Source organism: Tachyglossus aculeatus, chromosome X1, assembly GCF_015852505.1.
Source record: "Tachyglossus aculeatus isolate mTacAcu1 chromosome X1, mTacAcu1.pri, whole genome shotgun sequence".
Classification (NCBI taxonomy): domain Eukaryota; kingdom Metazoa; phylum Chordata; class Mammalia; order Monotremata; family Tachyglossidae; genus Tachyglossus; species Tachyglossus aculeatus.
Genome location: NC_052101.1, coordinates 107,877,677 through 107,894,402, shown reverse-complemented (window position 1 = coordinate 107,894,402; position 16,726 = coordinate 107,877,677). Strand labels below are relative to the sequence as shown.

At 46.7% G+C, this 16,726-nt stretch overlaps 1 protein-coding gene across 5 annotated transcripts in view; it reads left to right on the top strand.

The window, feature by feature from the left end:
* The window catches only part of ATG7 (autophagy related 7), a 281,509-nt gene that overhangs the window by 196,487 nt on the left and 68,296 nt on the right, over nt 1–16,726 (top strand). For 4 of the 5 annotated variants that reach the window (XM_038772323.1, XM_038772325.1, XM_038772322.1 and 1 more), the window contains one exon: nt 11,565–11,633. The exons of the other annotated variant lie outside the window; for it this stretch is intronic. In XM_038772323.1, coding sequence (XP_038628251.1) covers nt 11,565–11,618 — 54 coding nt within the window. In that variant the 3' untranslated portion in view covers nt 11,619–11,633. Of the gene's footprint in view, nt 1–11,564; nt 11,634–16,726 lie in introns of those variants that run through there. 5 annotated transcript variants of the gene reach the window in all.

The window sequence follows — 16,726 nt, the reverse complement described above, 5'->3', positions numbered from 1 at the left end:
ATCTGGCTTGCCAGGGAGTCACAGAAAACCAGCTAGCTCTGAGGTCCTGTCTTGGGGCCAGTGATGTGGGCAGTACGCAGATGCTCAGGCATTTTCCTCCCTTTGGATGGGGACTGAGATTCAGCCTTTTTCCTGGACGTCCCCATTTCTCCTCTGGCAAAAACTCCTCTTTCCCGCTCCTGCGTTTGGCCTTTTATGCTCCCGTCCTACACCAAATGAAACACCCACTCCCCTCCCGTCTCCCCTTTCCCCCCCGCCGCTGATGGCTCTGCTAAATTTACTGTGCAGCAGCTGAAAGAGAAATTGGCAAAGGCTGTCGGGGATGTCAGAGCTTGGAAATACCTTTGCTCTTACTACTACATTTCTATTTACCAAGGATGGGGCCATTGCTTACTAAGCTTTTAATGGCAAGAACTGGCTCAGTGGGGCATTAGATTCTAGGTCAGTAGTGTGACTCAGGAATTCAGCTAGGAAAGAACTTGACTTTCAAGTCCTGTTGGCCTTTGAGGTATGGCTGGACAGGGCTCAAAAAGCTCTTGGGTTTCAGTAAGTCTAAAGGGTTCTTAGCAAATTATTTTTAACCTTTTGGATTTATTACAAGATCACAGAGGGAATCAGAAGAGGCCCCTTGCTCAAGCAAGGAACGGCAGGCCCGGTCCTGCCAGGGAGGCAAGAAAGAAAGTCAAAATCCTTTGGCACATGTATTGCCTTTCAGGCCACTGGGTATTAGTTAGAGCGGGGGCGGGATGGAGCCTTGAAAGAACTATATATCTTAGCTCTAAAACAGGAGCTGCTGGTTCCCTGCTCAGTTTTGCTGGCAGATTCACGATCACTCTTTCTCCCCCAGTGGTAGCTAATGCTTTGAAAGAATCCTGGATCTTTTGATATTTTTGCAGCCTCCGGTGATTTGCAACTCAAAGCCTGAAGCTCCTAAACTCATGGAGTAGGTGGAACTGTAGCACTGATGATGATGATGATGATGATGATGACTGTGATATTCTTGAAGCGCGTACTGTGTGTTGAGCAGTGTTCTGAGCTCTGGGGTAGATGCAAGTTAATCAGGTTGGACACAGTCCCTCTCCCATGCGGGACTCACAGCCAAAGTAGGAGGGAGAACGGCATTTCATGCCAATTTTACAGAGGAAGGAAACTGAGGCCCAGAAAAAGTTGTGTCTTGCCCCGGGTTACTCAGCAAGTAAACGGTGGAGCCGGGATTAGAACCCAGGTCTTCTGGCTGTTCTAAGCACTGGGGTAGTTTCAGGGTAGTCAGGTTGTCCAACGTGGGGCTCACAGTCTTAATCCCCATTTTACAGATGAGGTAGCTGAGGCACAGAGAAGTCAAGTGACTTGCCCAAGGTCACCCAGCTGATCAGTGGCAGAGCCGGGATTAGAACCCACAACCTCTGACTCCCGAGCCCGGACTTTTTCCACTAAGCCACGTTGCTTAGTGCTCCTTCCCTCTTCATAACTGACAGACGTTCACTCTCCCCAACTTCAAAGCCTTCTTAAAAATACATCTCCTCCAAGAGGCCTTCACTGACTAAGCCCTCAATTTCCTCTTCTCCCACTCGCTTCTGTGTCACACTTGCACTAGGATTTTTTCACCCCTCTCTTAGCTTCGTAGTACTTATGTGCAAATCCATAATTTCATTTATTTGTACTAATGTCCGTCTTCCCCTCTAGACCATAAACTTGCTGTGGACAGGGAACGTGTCCATCAACTATTATATTGTACTTTTCCAAGAGCTTAATGCAGTGCTCTGCACACAGTAAGTGCTCAATAAATACAAATGACTGATTGATTGCCTGATTCCAGGGTATTTGGGTGGTTTTTTTCATGAACTCACCTACCATATTTGTAAATTTTTGTTTTGGATGATGCCCTCACTTTCATTTGGAGCATTTTCAAATTATAATGTCAGTTTCACATAGGTCCCACTTCTCTGGTTGCCTTTTGTGTCTAGGAAGAGAGGCATTTTGATTCCTCCTTCTATGTGTGTTAGGTGTATCGTGTGAGCAATAAGGCCCTTCAGAGCTCCACAAAGACCGTCCTTTTTGAAACATGGCTAATGTAGTGGTCAACACGGATGGGTGGAGCCCTGCTTTGGGGCCCAGAACTCCGGTGGGATGATCCCACTTTTGAGGGTGGCTAGGAGAGGAGCCCTCTGCATTGGTGCCAGGAGTGACAGGGCAGCGTGGAGACATTTGGGCAACCTCTTCAACCCTATAAGCTTGGCAACAGCAGCTTCTGCCATTACTGCTGCTGCTGAATTGACCCTTTGGGGCTACTGAAAGGGGTTAACCATTCCTCTCTCCAAGAAGCCAAAACTCCTGACCATTGGCTATAAGACACTTCATCATTCCCTCCCTAACTTCTACTATACCCCAGCTCACACTCTTCATTCTTCTCAAGCCAACCTACTCACTGGTCGGGTTTTCCTCTCTCTGGCTGCCTCCATCTTGCTCACACCCTCCTTCATGCATGGAACTCATTCCCCTTTCACATCAGACACATCATGGCTCTCCCCATCTTTGGGGCTCTTCTGAAGTCACACTTCCTCCAGGTGTCCTTCCCGGATTCATCTCTCACCTACCCACTGTATATCCCCAAGTACCACCTTGGCACTTCTGAGCTTAGTAGAGTGTTCTGCACACAGATGGTGCTCAGCAAGTACCACTGACAGACTGAATACTGGACTCTGTCTTTGAAGAAATGGGACTTGCAGCCCAGAGCCATCTAGCACTGGCACTGTGATGGTGAATTAGCTCCAGAATCTTTCGAGTTAGATGGACAGTGATAATGGCGTGTCACATTTCTCTAGTCCTCACCGAATGGCTTACCCATAAGGGTGCTTAATAAAATTTTTAATTATGATCTTGAACCTGGAGCACTTTACCATTGTTTTTGCCACAAACATAAGGAAAATATGCAACACTTCCAGGGAGCTCTTCACCTGCAGTGTTCAACATAGCGAAGTAGATAGAGCACGGTCCCGGGAGTCGGAAGGACCTGGGTTCTAATCCCGGCTCTGCCACTTGTCTGCTATCTGACCTTGGGCAAGTCATTTCACTTCTCTGAGCCTCAGTTACCTCATGTGTAAAAGGGGAATTAAAACTGTGAGCCCCCCCATGGGACAGGGACTGTGTCCAACCTGATTAACTTGTATTTCATTCACTCATTCAAGCATTTATTGAGCACTTACTGTGTGCAGAGCACTGTACTAAGCACTTGGAAAGTACAATTCAGCAACAAAGGGAGACAGTCCTGCCCACAATGGGCTCACAGCCTAGAAGGGGGCAGACAGACATCAAAACAAGTAAACAGGAATCAATAGCATCAATATAAATAAATAGAATTAGAGATATATGTACACATCAGAACAAGTAAAACAGGCATTAATATAAATAAATAGAATTAGAGATATGTAAATATATACACAAGTGCTATGGGGTGGGGAGCTGATGAAAAGGGGGGCTTAGTCTGAGAAGGCATCCTGGAAGAGGTGACCCTTCAGTAGGGCTTTGAAGGGGGGAAGTGTGATTGGCGGATTTGAGGAGGGAGGGCATTCCAGGCCAGTGGTAGGATGTGGGCCAGGAGTCAATGGCAGGACAGCGAGAGTGAGGCACAATGAGAAGGTTAGCACCAGAGGAGTGGAGTGTGCAGGCTGGGCTTTAGAAAGAGAGAAAGGAAGTGAGATAGGAGGGGGCCAAGTGATGGAAAGTTCTGAAGCCAACAGTGAGGAGTCTTTGCTTGATATAGAGGTTGATAGGCAACCACTGGAGATTTTTGAGGAGGGGGGTGACATGCCCAGAACGTTTTTGTAGAAAGATAATCCAGGCAGCAGAATGAAGTATAGACTGAAGTGGGGAGAGACAGGAGGTTGGGAGATCAGAAAGGAGTCTGATGCACCTTCCCAGCACTTAGTACAGTACCTGACACATAGTAAGTGCTTAACAAATACCATAATTATTATTGTTGTTATTATTATTATTACTATTATTACCATAGCAGGGAGAGCCATGGCACAGATCTCTAGGAAAAGTCACAGCACTCTGGAACCCCACATGAGCCACAGAATGGCTACTCTTCATTCATTTATTCAATGGTATTTATTGAGCGCTTACTGTGTGCAGAGCACTGTACTAAGCACTTGGGAGAGTACAGTATAACAATAAACAGACACATTCCCTGCCCCCAACGACCCTGCCAGATGTGACTCCAGCTGGCACCCAAGCAGAGCCCGGGATTGAGATTTCCTGTCCTGGCCAACCCAGCCTGAAGAGAACACCAGACCTCCCTTTCCGCTGAGGCCTGAGAAAGTCCCCTCCATACTGTGAGCTCCTTGAGGGCAGGGAACAGAATAATAATTGTAAGAGCGTACAGTGTGGCAAGCATTGTACTAAACGCTGGGGTAAATGGATGCAAGATCATTAGATCCCACATGGGGCTCACAGTCTAAGTAGGAAGGAGAAAAGGTATTGCTTCCCCATTTTGCAGATGAGGGAACCGAGGCACAGGGAGTTAAGTGACTTGCCCAAGGTCCCACAGCAGAAGTGTTCCAGGCCCGGGTTCTTCCCACTAGGCCACACTGCTTCTCTACATACTCTGTTGTAGAATACTCTCTCAGGTGCTTGGTGCAGAGCACTGCACATAGTAAGCCCTCATTGAAAGCCACATCGATTCAAAGCTGGGGATCCGAGCCTGTCCCTAAGGACCAGCACTGTGGGGAGAAAACGAATTCTGTGCCTCTAGTTCTCTTCAGGCAGAATTTGGAGGCCCGTGTTTGTCTGGCGAGTGGGCATGTTTGTTCACGGAAAACAGCAGCAATTCTAGGAATTGCAGAGCTCTCAATTTGCTAGCCAAATAAATGCTCCTTGGACAAACAGTGGAAAAACCTGCCAGTTGATCTGCATTTTATGTGGTGTTTTCCTGATGAGAACTACTGTTTGCTAGAGCTGAGATCATCCAAATCATTTCAATTAGGACTTTGTATTAGATTTTAATTACACTTTCCAGAGACAGGCCAAGTCTTCTGACCTGAAAAATAAAATCTCAGGAAAAGGCAATGAATTGAATACCATGGATCAAATGGTAGCTAATGATATGGTTTCAATGATATTTTATCATTCCAGTAAAATGCTATTCTTATATATTCCATTTTCCCTGAATATTCCTGTTCAAAATGAAAATCAGATGTTTTTTTCTTTCCATTTTTTCCAAAGCAAATGGTTGCAAACGCTTGCTTAATATAATTTGCTGTTGTTTTTAGAAAGCATTTACTTTGCTTTCTTTCATGCTTGCCCTAACTTTTGATCAAAACATGACTGCACTCTCTTGTTTCATTTTGAGCATCTGGATTAAAGGCTTTTCTTAATCTTAAATACAGATTATGGCTCTTTCTTTTTAAGCATGCTGCCATAAAACCCTGGCTGATTTCCAGTTTTCTTCATTAAAGCTCTCTTTATTACAGCATTTTAGGACAGCAGCCATTAAATGATTATTAGTTACAATGGGCTCTTGATTGTAATTATTTGCTGAACCTGGCAATTGGTTATTGCAGCAATTCAGCAGTGTAATTAAAAGGGAGCATGTTCGTACCTGTCAGGATCTTTGAAATTTTTTGGTTTGGATGGATAAATGGAAAGTACGGGCAGCAAGAATTAAGCGTTTATGGGAATGCCGGCATTTAATCTTTCCCAGTCTTCTTAGATCTTCCTGTGCTCCACAGCCATGATGTGGTAGAAAAGCAGAGATAAGAGCAAGTGGTAAATTCAGTTCTTAGAGTCCCTGATCTAGTGTGAGCATCCTATTTCTCTCACTGCAAAATGTGGCACGCCTGAATCAAGTGTATAACAGTTGGCTTTTAAACAAAAGCACATGGGTGCTTCCCTCTGCCCCCCCCCCTTTAATTTATACATTTCAGTTTTAAATCTGTCCTGTGTGGCATTAATTAAAACCATAGAATGCCATTAAAACTAAGTTGAAATAAAGGACAAGTAACTCCCTAGTTATAACCCTGTGAGTAGACAGAACTTCCAAACACAATTCTGAAGACTGCCTTCTAAATTTGGCCCTTAACTAGTTTCCATTTTTCTTCCGAATGTCAGTAGTCTGTCCTGCTGTAACTCGTGTCTTTGTGATGCAATTCGGATAGAACACAATCGGAGAATTACGTAATGTTCTTCCCACAACACGCGTCATTCTCCGGAGGACACGATCCACAAGTTGCCACAAGTAGGCACAGCGTGTGTGCCCATGGCCGTCAGTAGAGGCCAAAGTACTCCAGTGCAAGTTTTCCATTAATTGTGCCTCTTCTAGAACTCAACTACCGCATCACAGAACTGACTGTGCTTTCTGGGAGCATCATCACCATTGCTGGCATTTTCTGAGGGACTTTGTTCAAAGCGTTTTAGTAGGCACTGAACAGATTGCAAATGAAGTACCATCGAGTTTTGGGTTTCTGTGTGCACAACGTGATCGGATCTGTGGGTCCCGCACTGGCCATTTTAGCCACGCATACACACACACACCCAGAGGTGAATTTCATCTTCAGTGGTGTCTCCTGTGACAATGAAGGGCCACTCTATATAGTATTGAAATGCTGTCAAATGGTTTTCCTCTTTAATTGAACAAATAGAAATAATAATAACATTAATAATGGTATTTGTTAAGCCTTACTACTATGTGCCGAGCACCGTTCTAAGCGCTGGGGTTGATACAAGGTAATCAGGTTGTCCCACATGGAGCTCACAGTCCTAATCACCATTTTACAGATGAGGTAACTGAGGCACAGAGAAGTTATGTGACTTGCCCAAAGTCACAAAACTGACAGGTGGCAGAGTCGGGACCTCTGACTCCCAAACCCGTGCTCTTTGTCCTGCCTTCGGAGGCATTTTGGCCCTGCTTTCTGGCATGGTGGTGGTGTCCAGAGTGCCGGTTAGTGCCACAAAGCGGAAGAGCAGCAGTTAGGGAAGGGAACGGAAAGTTAAGCAGGAGCTGTGCTCAGGCTCCTACCAGCTTCCCAGAGTTCCCAACTCTAGGGAAGAAGGGCTGCTTAGGGGTCTCTGCTGCACCAGGCAACTAACAGCAAAAACATTGGAAGTGACAGCTGCTTTACTGCATCCTGTTGCTGTTGTTCATTCAGACCATGCCTAGTTCCCACCTGTGTTTTGTCTCCCAGTGCTTAGTACAGTGCTCTGCACATAGTAAGGGGGAGCAAGGCCTGGTGGGTAGGGCAAGGCCTGGGAATCAGAAGGACCTGGGTTCTAATCCCGGCTCTGCCACTTTGCTGTGTGACCGTGGGCAAGTCGCTTTACTCTCTAATAATAATAATAATGATGATGGCATTTGTTAAGTGCTTACTATGTGCCAGGGACTGTTCTAAGCACTGGGGGAGATACAAGGTATTCAGGTTGTCCCACTTGGGGCTCACAGTCTTCATCCCCATTTTACAGATGAGGGAACTAAGGCACAGAGACGTTAAGTGACTTGCCCAAAGTCACACAGCTGGCAAGTGACGGAGTTGGGATTAGAACCCACGACCTCTGACTCCCAAGCCCATGCTCTTTCCACTGAGCCATGCTGCTTCTCTTTTCTGTGCCTCAGTTACCTCACCTGTAAAATGGTAACATGTGGGACAAGAGAGTGTGTCCAACCTCATTAGCTTGTGTCTACCCCAGCGCTTAGTAAAGTGCCTGACCCATAGTAAGAGCTTAACAAATACCACAGTTATTATTGTTATTATTATTATTAATGCAGGCCATTACTACTGCTACTCAGGGTCATTCTGTGTCTGTCTGGGTGAATACATGTGGATCTATCGGTATGACTGTGTAGATTTGTCACTTGCTTGTCTGTCTCCCTCTCCTGACTATTATTCCATTCCCACTCTCCCCCCACCACCACTGGGCCTTTCCCTCTCCTCCCCCACTCCCTCCCCACACTTCCTGCTCACCGTGTACTCCAGAAAATCTGGTCACTTTGACATCAGTGAGTTCTGCTATAACATACATGTGTTTTCATTTCTCATTTTGGATGAAACTCGATGGCAGAATTAGGGACAGTTTTTCCAACAACCTGAATCTGGATGGAATGCAGTTCAGTGTTTGAAGAAATGGGTTTGTGCCATATCAGACACAGGGCTGATGATTAAAATAATCGTGGTGATTGTTAAGCACTTACTACATGCCAAGCACTGTGTTAAACACAGGGATAGATACGAGATGGTCAGATTAGACACAGTCTCCATCCCACGTAGGGCTCACGGTCTAAGGGGAAAAGAAGAACAGGCATTTAACCTCCATTTAACAGATGAGGAAATTGACATGGAGAAGTCAAGTGACTTGCCCAAGATCATATGGCAGGCAAGTGGTAGAGCCAGGATTAGAACCCACATCTTCTGAATCCCAGTCCTGAGCTCTTTCCACTAGGCTGCAAGTATCATAATGCAAGTTTTCCTTAATGTAGGGTTCTTTTGAGCATACTGCTCCCGCCTGATGGGAGAACCAACTGTACTTGAATGGCTGGTTCAACTGCAAAACAAAACCGATTGCCTCAAATAGTCCGAAATCATTTTAAGATGAATGAAAATCATAAGTAATCTCATCAGAGTACCTTAAGGTGAAATGCTGAATTGTCTCATTAAAGCAATTAAGGAAGAAAATTGTAATATGCAAGCATTCACTTGAAAAAAGAATAATTCCTGATTTCCTGCTTTTCATTTTAATCAGTTCTGAAGTGGCTTGTTCAGAGAATATGTGTGTGTGTGTACGTATGAAGAGCTGAGATGTTAGTTTCTTAGAATAAGTTTGATGAATGCACTACAGTGGAACCAGCGTATATGTATATATAAACCCTCATTTTCTGTGAATGTATACATATCTATTCTTTTTAAGTCTGTAGATTTTGGAAAGTATAGAAGGACCCTTTTGTGAATTTAACCTTCTCAATGGCAAGCTTCATTGTTGCTTTTGCCAGTGGTTTATTTTGTGCGGATCTGGTGCCGATTTTCTTTTCACGTATGTGAAATAACAGCTTTGCACATTGGCAAGCCTAGCACTGACACCAGAGGCGAGATTTATACTTTTTAAAGTGAAATGATCAGGTTGAGAAATAATCTTTTCTTTTAAGTAAACTCCCTTTTCAAAGAATTGAAGTGTTGCAGGGGATTACGGTATGTACGTGAATATCAAGAAGTCCGGGTTCACAGTAGTGAAATACAGTACAGTATTTTCATTTCGTGCAGCCTTTCTTGGAAAAACACAACCCCGTATGATAACACGGCATATGGTGTAGCATCTGATGCCAACACAAAATCCAAATATCACAGAGTCACTCTTAAAGCCCAGATATTTATCAGTCCCCTCTCCCGGGGCACAGCAGGTTACTCTTCCCAGTTTCAGTCAGTTAGAACAGTCAACACCTTCTCCTCAGGGCACCTTATAGAATGAGTCTCAGCCCCTTGATGTTTTGTTCCCTGAGTCGGATGCATAGGATGCAGTGTTCCAGGAAGGAAAGTTCAAGCTGTTGTATAACTGTTGTAATTTGTGTAAAATAATCAAAACAAGTCTCCTCTAGCAGCAGCAGCGCTTGAGCCAAGGAAAGGAAGAGGGGACAAGACCGTAGTGACATTCAGCACTGATGTGGTGGTTGGTTTGTGGGGGGAGGGGGGTGTCACCTCACGAGGGCTTGGGACGGCCCAAGGGATCCAAGCCCGGGTTGAAACAGGAGACGACTGGACCCAGCTGGCCTTGAACCGGGGGCAGGCACCCACCCATCCTCTAGGTCTCCTGTTTGGGGGCCCCAGCTCTGGGACTGCCAGATCTGAAGTGAATCAGGCCAAATAAGAAGTGGCCCCCAATTCTTCGGTATATGGCAGTTACCCCTTGAGCTCTTGGAGACCCCCACAATGCAGCATTTCTGGAAGTGAGGTCAGGGCCTTTGTGCCACAACTGGTACTGAACCAGGCCCAGGATGTGTAATAATAACTGTGGTATTTGTTCAGTGCTTAACTATGTGCTGAGCACTGTTCTAAGCACTGGGGAAGATACAGGGTAGTCTAGTCAGACACAGTTCCTGTCCCACACAGGGCTCACAATCTAAGTAGGAGAGAGAACAGGAACTGAATCCCCATTTTACAGATGAGGTAATGAAGGCCCAAAGAAGTGAAGTGACTTGCCCAACTTCGCACAGCAGGTAAGTGGCAGAGCCAGGATTAGAACCCAGAGCCTCCGACTCCCAGGCCCGGGCTCTTTCCACTAGCCACGCTGCTCCTCTCGTGACAAGACTACTACTGTCCCGTTATTGAAAATCAGACGAGGATTGTACACCTTTCTGAGAGTAGTAACCAAATTCTGCACCTTTCAACTGAATGCTGCACACTGCTGGCAGCTTCATCGTGCCCCGCTTAGCAAGGGGAGGGAGCTGTTGGGGATGTAGATAGCAAGCACCCTGTGGGCAAGGATGGTGTCTACCAACTCGGTTGTACTTTCCCAAGCGCTCGGTACAGTGCTCTGCACACTGTTACCGCTCAGTAAATACCATTGATTAATTGATTGTGTGGCTGAAGCAGTGAAGACCAGGGTAACCCAGAAATTGAGATAATAAAAATAATGGTATTTGTTAAGTGCTTACTATGTGCCAACCAAATAATAATAATAATGATGGTATTTAAGTGCTTTCTATGTGCCAGGCACTGTTCTAAGCACTGGGGTAGATATGAGATAATCTGGTTGGACACAGTCCCTCTCCCACATGGGATTCTCAGTCTTTATACCCATTTTACAGATGGGGTAACTGAGGCACAGAGAAGTGAAGTGACTTGCCTCAAGTCACTTCAAGTGGTGGAGCAGGGATTAGAACCCAGGTCCTTCTGACTTCCAGGCCTGTGCTCTGTCCACTAAGCTATCAATCAATCAACCAATCAATCATATTTATTGAGCGCTTACTGTGTGCAGAGCACTGTACTAAGCACTTGGGAAGTACAAGTTGGCAACATATAGAGACAGTCCCTACCCAACAGTGGGCTCACAGTCTAAAAGGGGGAGACAGAGAACAAAACCAAACATACTAACAAAATAAAATAAATAGAATAGATATGTACAAGTAAAATAAATAGAGTAATAAATATGTACAAACATATATACAGGTGCTGTGGGGAAGGGAAGGAGGTAAGATGGGGGGGATGGAGAGGGGGACGAGGGGGAGAGGAAGGAAGGGGCTCAGTCTGGGAAGGCCTCCTGGAGGAGGTGATCTCTCAGTAGGGTCTTGAAGGGAGGAAGAGAGCTAGCTTGGCGGATGGGCAGAGGGAGGGCATTCCAGGCGAGAAGCTACACTGCTTCTCAGAGTCCGAGGACTGCTGCCCTGTTGATCTGTACAGGCAGGCAGCTCAGTATTTCCCAGGTACCACGATGCCCTTGGCCAGAGCAGAATATTTGGCAGCAGGTTAACACAATCCCAGAATTCAGCATTCTGGAACGTACACTCCCCTCACACTTCCACACTGAGGAGCCGGCCCCTTGTGACCACTCTGAAAGGTTTTAATGATTCATTTTTTATATTGCAGAAACTCATTAAATGGAGCCATTCTTGCGAACAGTTTCAACTTGAACGTAAATAGAGCCTTGGTTGATCCCCTTGGGAATAAACCTTGCCATAAACCACAAAATCCTTAATGCATAACCTCCATTGGAGGGAGGCGAGGGGGGAAACACCTGTGAGTTTGTGAGAGCACGTGAGACTAATGACAGATAATTACTATACAAAGGGATCATACTTTGGATTTTTTTAATATATTCTGTAAAACTCTGTGGAAGAGGAAACAATGGAAGGAAACCAAGTCTCCATCTAAAAGGGAAAAACTGTAAAGTACATCTCTGAAGAAGGCGGTGGTGCTGGAACCAGCTGCTTAGCAGATACTCACTCAGTCCCTCAGTCCAGATGGCTGGCTGGGCTTCTTTGTGTTTGTCAGAATTATTTGAAACGTTCTCCCAGTTTTATAAATCCAGCCCTCACCCTTCCCATCACTCTGCATCTCTCTGTCTTGTGTTTAATTCTCCTCTCCCTTGCCCTACTTCCCCACTCCATCGCCTAATCTGTTCTGAATTTCACTTGTCGTTATGGCAAATCCCATTAAGCTGACTGTAGAAGTCCAAGACTAGTGTGCATATTCATTCATTCATTCAATCGTATTTATTGAGTGCTTACTGTCTGCAGAGCACTGTACTAAGCACTTGGGAAGTACAAGTTGGCAACAATATCAGGAATGCTATTCCAGATACTCCAAAAGCATCCATCAGACTACATGTAGTCCATGGATGTGTGTGGAGGAGAATCAAGGGAGCTTAGTTTCAGATGGGATTAATTCTTCCCGGATTCTTTCACCCTAAAAACTCATGGAGGCTGGTTTGATCTGATTCTAGTCAATTCTCAGAAGAAAAAGGATGCCATCTGCTAGCTGGTTGGCACATATGTGCCTCATGGGGCCATTTTTCCACCCAATGGTATTTATTGAGTGCTTACTATATGCAGAGCACTGAACTAAGCGCTTGGGAGAGGACAGGACAACAGAGTTGGCAGACATGTTCCCTGCCCACAACAAACATCCATTTTGGAATGGGAGATAGACATTAATGTAAATAAATAATTTATAATATATAATTTAAAGATATATACATAAGTGCTGTGGGTTTGAGGGTGGGGTGAATATCAAATACCCTAAGGTCAATAGATCCAAGTGCATAGACGATGTAAAAGAGAGAGGGAGAAGAGGAAAAGAGGGCTTAGTCAGGGAAGGCCTCTTGGAGGAGATGTGACCTTAATAATGCTTTGAAGGTGGGGAGAGTGGTGGTCTGGTGAATATGGAGGGGGTGGGAGTTCCAGGCTAGGGAAAGGCTTGGACGTGGGAAAGGTATCAGCCATTAGATAGACGAGAACAGGGCCCGGTGAGTAAGCCATCATTAGTGGAGCGAAGTTTGAGGGCTGGACTGTAGTAGGAGATCCATTCCTGCCACATAGGTGTTTGGGTCATTTCCACATCTTTTCCTACGTCTTTCCAACCACCCTAATGTTCTGCTACTAGATTGTAGCCCACTAGGATTGTAAACTTCTTGAGGGCAGGAATCGTGTCTCCCAACTCTCTGGTACTTTACTCTCCCAAGCGTTTAGTACAGGGCTTCACCTAGAGAAACCTGAGAAGCAGCATGGCCTAATGGATAGAGCATGGGCCTGGGAGTTAGAGGACTTGTATTCTAATCCCTGCTCTGCCACTTATCTGCTGTGTGACCTTGGGCAAGTCACTTCACTTCTCTGTGCTTCAGTTACCTCATCTGTAAAATGGGGATTAAGGCTGCGATCCCCCTGTGGGAGAGGGACTGGGTCCAACCTGACTATCTTGTATCTACCCTAGTGCTCAGTACAGTACCTGACACATAGCAAGTGCTTAAGAAATGCCCTAAAAAAAAGTAAGCATTCAATAAATACCATTGATTGAGAGATTACTATAGCCCTCTCCACCTCCACCATTCCAGCCGGAAAAATCTCGTCATTGTCCGTGGACAGTCCTTCATCTCCTGCCCTGCTAACCTTAAATGGCATATTCCTTTCCCTCCACTAATTCATATCCTTCCTGTCCTTTAGGGCTTAGCTCCAAATCTATTTTCACCAGAGAGTCTTCCCTAGTTATCCAGTATTACCATTGCAGGTGGCGAAGCCTGTCTTCTGTGTACATATTTACTGTTAACTTATATACTGCCATCTTTGTGTCCTATGTGAGCTGTGCGACTGCGTGAACTGTGCGTGTTTATGTAGCATTTTTGAGTTCGTCTTGCTTCTCACTAGACTGTCAGCAATCAGAAGGTAGAAGCTGAGTTTTGGAGGGTTTTGTTTGTTTTTATGGTATTTGTCAAGTGCTTACTATGAGCTAGGCACTGTTCTAAGTGCCAGGGTAGATGCAAGCTAATCAGGTTGGACACAGTCCTTGTCCCAAATGGGGCTCACAGTCTTAATCCCCATTTTCCAGATGAGGTAACTGAGGTGCAGAGAAGTGAAATGACATGCCCAAAGTCACACAGCAGACAAGTGACAGAGCTGGTACTCGAACCCGGGTCCTTCCGAGTCTAACCTGAACCCCCCAAAATGGCAGAACCGTATGAGGCAGGGTGGGCAGCCGTAGCTAGCCCACCACTTGGAGCCAGGAAGAAATCAGAAGTGGAGCCAAGAAGTCCATCAGCCCAGGGCTGGCCAGCTGAGCTGTCACCACCACCCTCATTGACTGAGGGCGATGGCAGCGGGCAGGGGGCGTGGAGCCTGTCTGCCCCACTGAGTTTCAACAGCCTCTGCAGTAGCTCTGGAGGGCTCTTCCTCATAGCCTCCAAGGGTGGGGGTGCGAAGAGCTTCAGTCCTGGCCCCTGAACCCAAAGAGGACAAGGCAAGTGGCAGTGGTAGAGGAGAAGACTGTAAGGCAGTCAGGGTCGATTCACTAAATCATGTTTTTTGAGTGTCTGTTGTGTGCACGACACTATATTAGGCACTTAGAAGTGGTATAGTGAAAATAAAGATACAGTTGCTGCTCTGGGGTGCTCTCTTACCTTCCTCTTCCTTAACCCCTCTTCTCCTTTCCTCCCCTCTTGGTCCTTCATTCCTTCTCTCCTTCCCTCCTTCTCCTCCTTCTCCTCTTCTCCCTACCCCTTTTCCTTCTCCCCATGTTCTCCCCTCTAGCCCTATTCCCAACAAGTTCACTCCCAGCACCCTGCCCTCTCCCTGCCCCAAGTACATGTGCTCAAAAAAAAAGGGGGGGGGGGGGGGGGGAATGCCGGCCTCTCCAGCCCAGAGCAGTTCTGCGGTAGCTGAGGAAGATGTTGGAGGTCTCCAGATGCTCACAGGAACCCAGCTAAGCAAAGCGGTGGAGACTGTCAGGGTGCTCTCTGAGCCTTTGCCTTTCCCTCCCACGACTTTTCTACCTCCCATTCTGTCGCCCCTGCCTTTGAACTTAAAACTTCACATTATGAACATGCTGCTGTTGTGTGTAAAGGAAATGACTGGCCTCTGGGCCCCTTGGCCCTGCTCCAGGGACAGCTGCGGAAGCAAAACAACCCTGGCTGTCTAATGGGTTTGTTGTTTGCTGGTCTTTTAAGGGTCCTTGGCACCAAGACCTAGCCATCTGATTCTCCAGACCCACCAGACTTCGCAAACACAGAGGGGGCCGCTCCACCTGACAACTTGGGATCTCTTGCCCCTGGAACCAGAGTGCACCGTACTGATTGGGAGAGTGCAGTACAGCACAGTTGGTAGACACATTCCCTGCCCATGACAGGCTTACAGTCGAGGGGGAGGCAGACATTACTATAAATGATGGATGTGGACATAAATGTTGTGGGGCTGAGGGTGGGGGAGAATAAAGGGTCCAAATCCAAGCGCAAGGGTGATGCAGAAAGGAGAAGGAGTAGGGGAAACGAGAGCTTAGGGAAGGTCTCTTGGAGAAGACGAGATTTTAATAAGGGAATAGATGAGATCAAGGTCCAGTGAGTAGGTTGGCCTCGGAGGAGTGAAGCGTGCAGGCTGGGTTGTTTCCAGATAACCAAACATCAGTAGATGTTTGCCAAGCATTTGCTATTTCCTTGTGGCTGATGCATTTAGATGGCTTCCTTTCCATGGAGTTTTACCCCACCTCGCCGCCCCACCCCACCCCACCCCACCCCACCTCGCCGCCCTCTCCTCTCTACCCAGTCTTGATGATCAGATTACTGCTCTCAACTCTACCCTCTCTATTCAGCTAGACTCACTTGCTCCCCTTTCCCTTCGCCGCTCTCGCACCACTAACCCACAGCCCTGGATCACTGCCACTGTCCGCCTCCTTCGCTCTTATGCTCGAGCTGCCGAACGCTGCAGGCGAAAGTCTAAACACCATGCCAACCTCGTTCACTTCAAGTTTATCCTTTCCTGCCTCAACTCAGCCCTCTCTTCTGCCAGACAAAACTATTTCTCCTCCCTTATTGACACCCATGCCCATCACCCCCGCCAGCTCTTCCGTACATTCAACTCCCTTCTCAGGCCCCCGGTTCCTCCCCCTCCTCCTTCCCTCACCCCCAACGATCTGGCCTCCTACTACATTAACAAAATTAAATCCATCAGGTCCGACCTCCCCAAAGTCTCCTCCCCCCTTTCTCCATCCCCCCGGCTCTCAACACTCTCTGCTACTCTCCCATCCTTCCCAGCAGTATCCTCAGAGGAACTCTCCTCCCTCCTCTCAAGTGCTACTCCAGCCACCTGTGCTTCTGACCCCATTCCCTCTCATCTTATGAAATCTCTCGCTCCATCCCTTCTCCCCTCCTTAACTACCATCTTCAACCGCTCACTCTCCACTGGTTCCTTCCCCTCTGCCTTCAAACATGCCCATGTCTCTCCCATCCTAAAAAAACCCTCTCTTGACCCCACCTCACCTTCTAGTTATCGTCCCATATCCCTCCTACCATTCCTTTCCAAACTCCTTGAACGAGTTGTCTACACGCGCTGCCTAGAATTCCTCAACAACAACTCTCTCCTCGACCCCCTCCAGTCTGGCTTCCGTCCCCTTCATTCCATGGAAACTGCCCTCTCAAAGGTCACCAATGACCTCCTGCTTGCCAAATCCAACGGCTCATATTCTGTCCTAATCCTCCTCGACCTCTCAGCTGCCTTTGACACTGTGGACCACCCCCTTCTCCTCAAAACACTATCTGACCTTGGCTT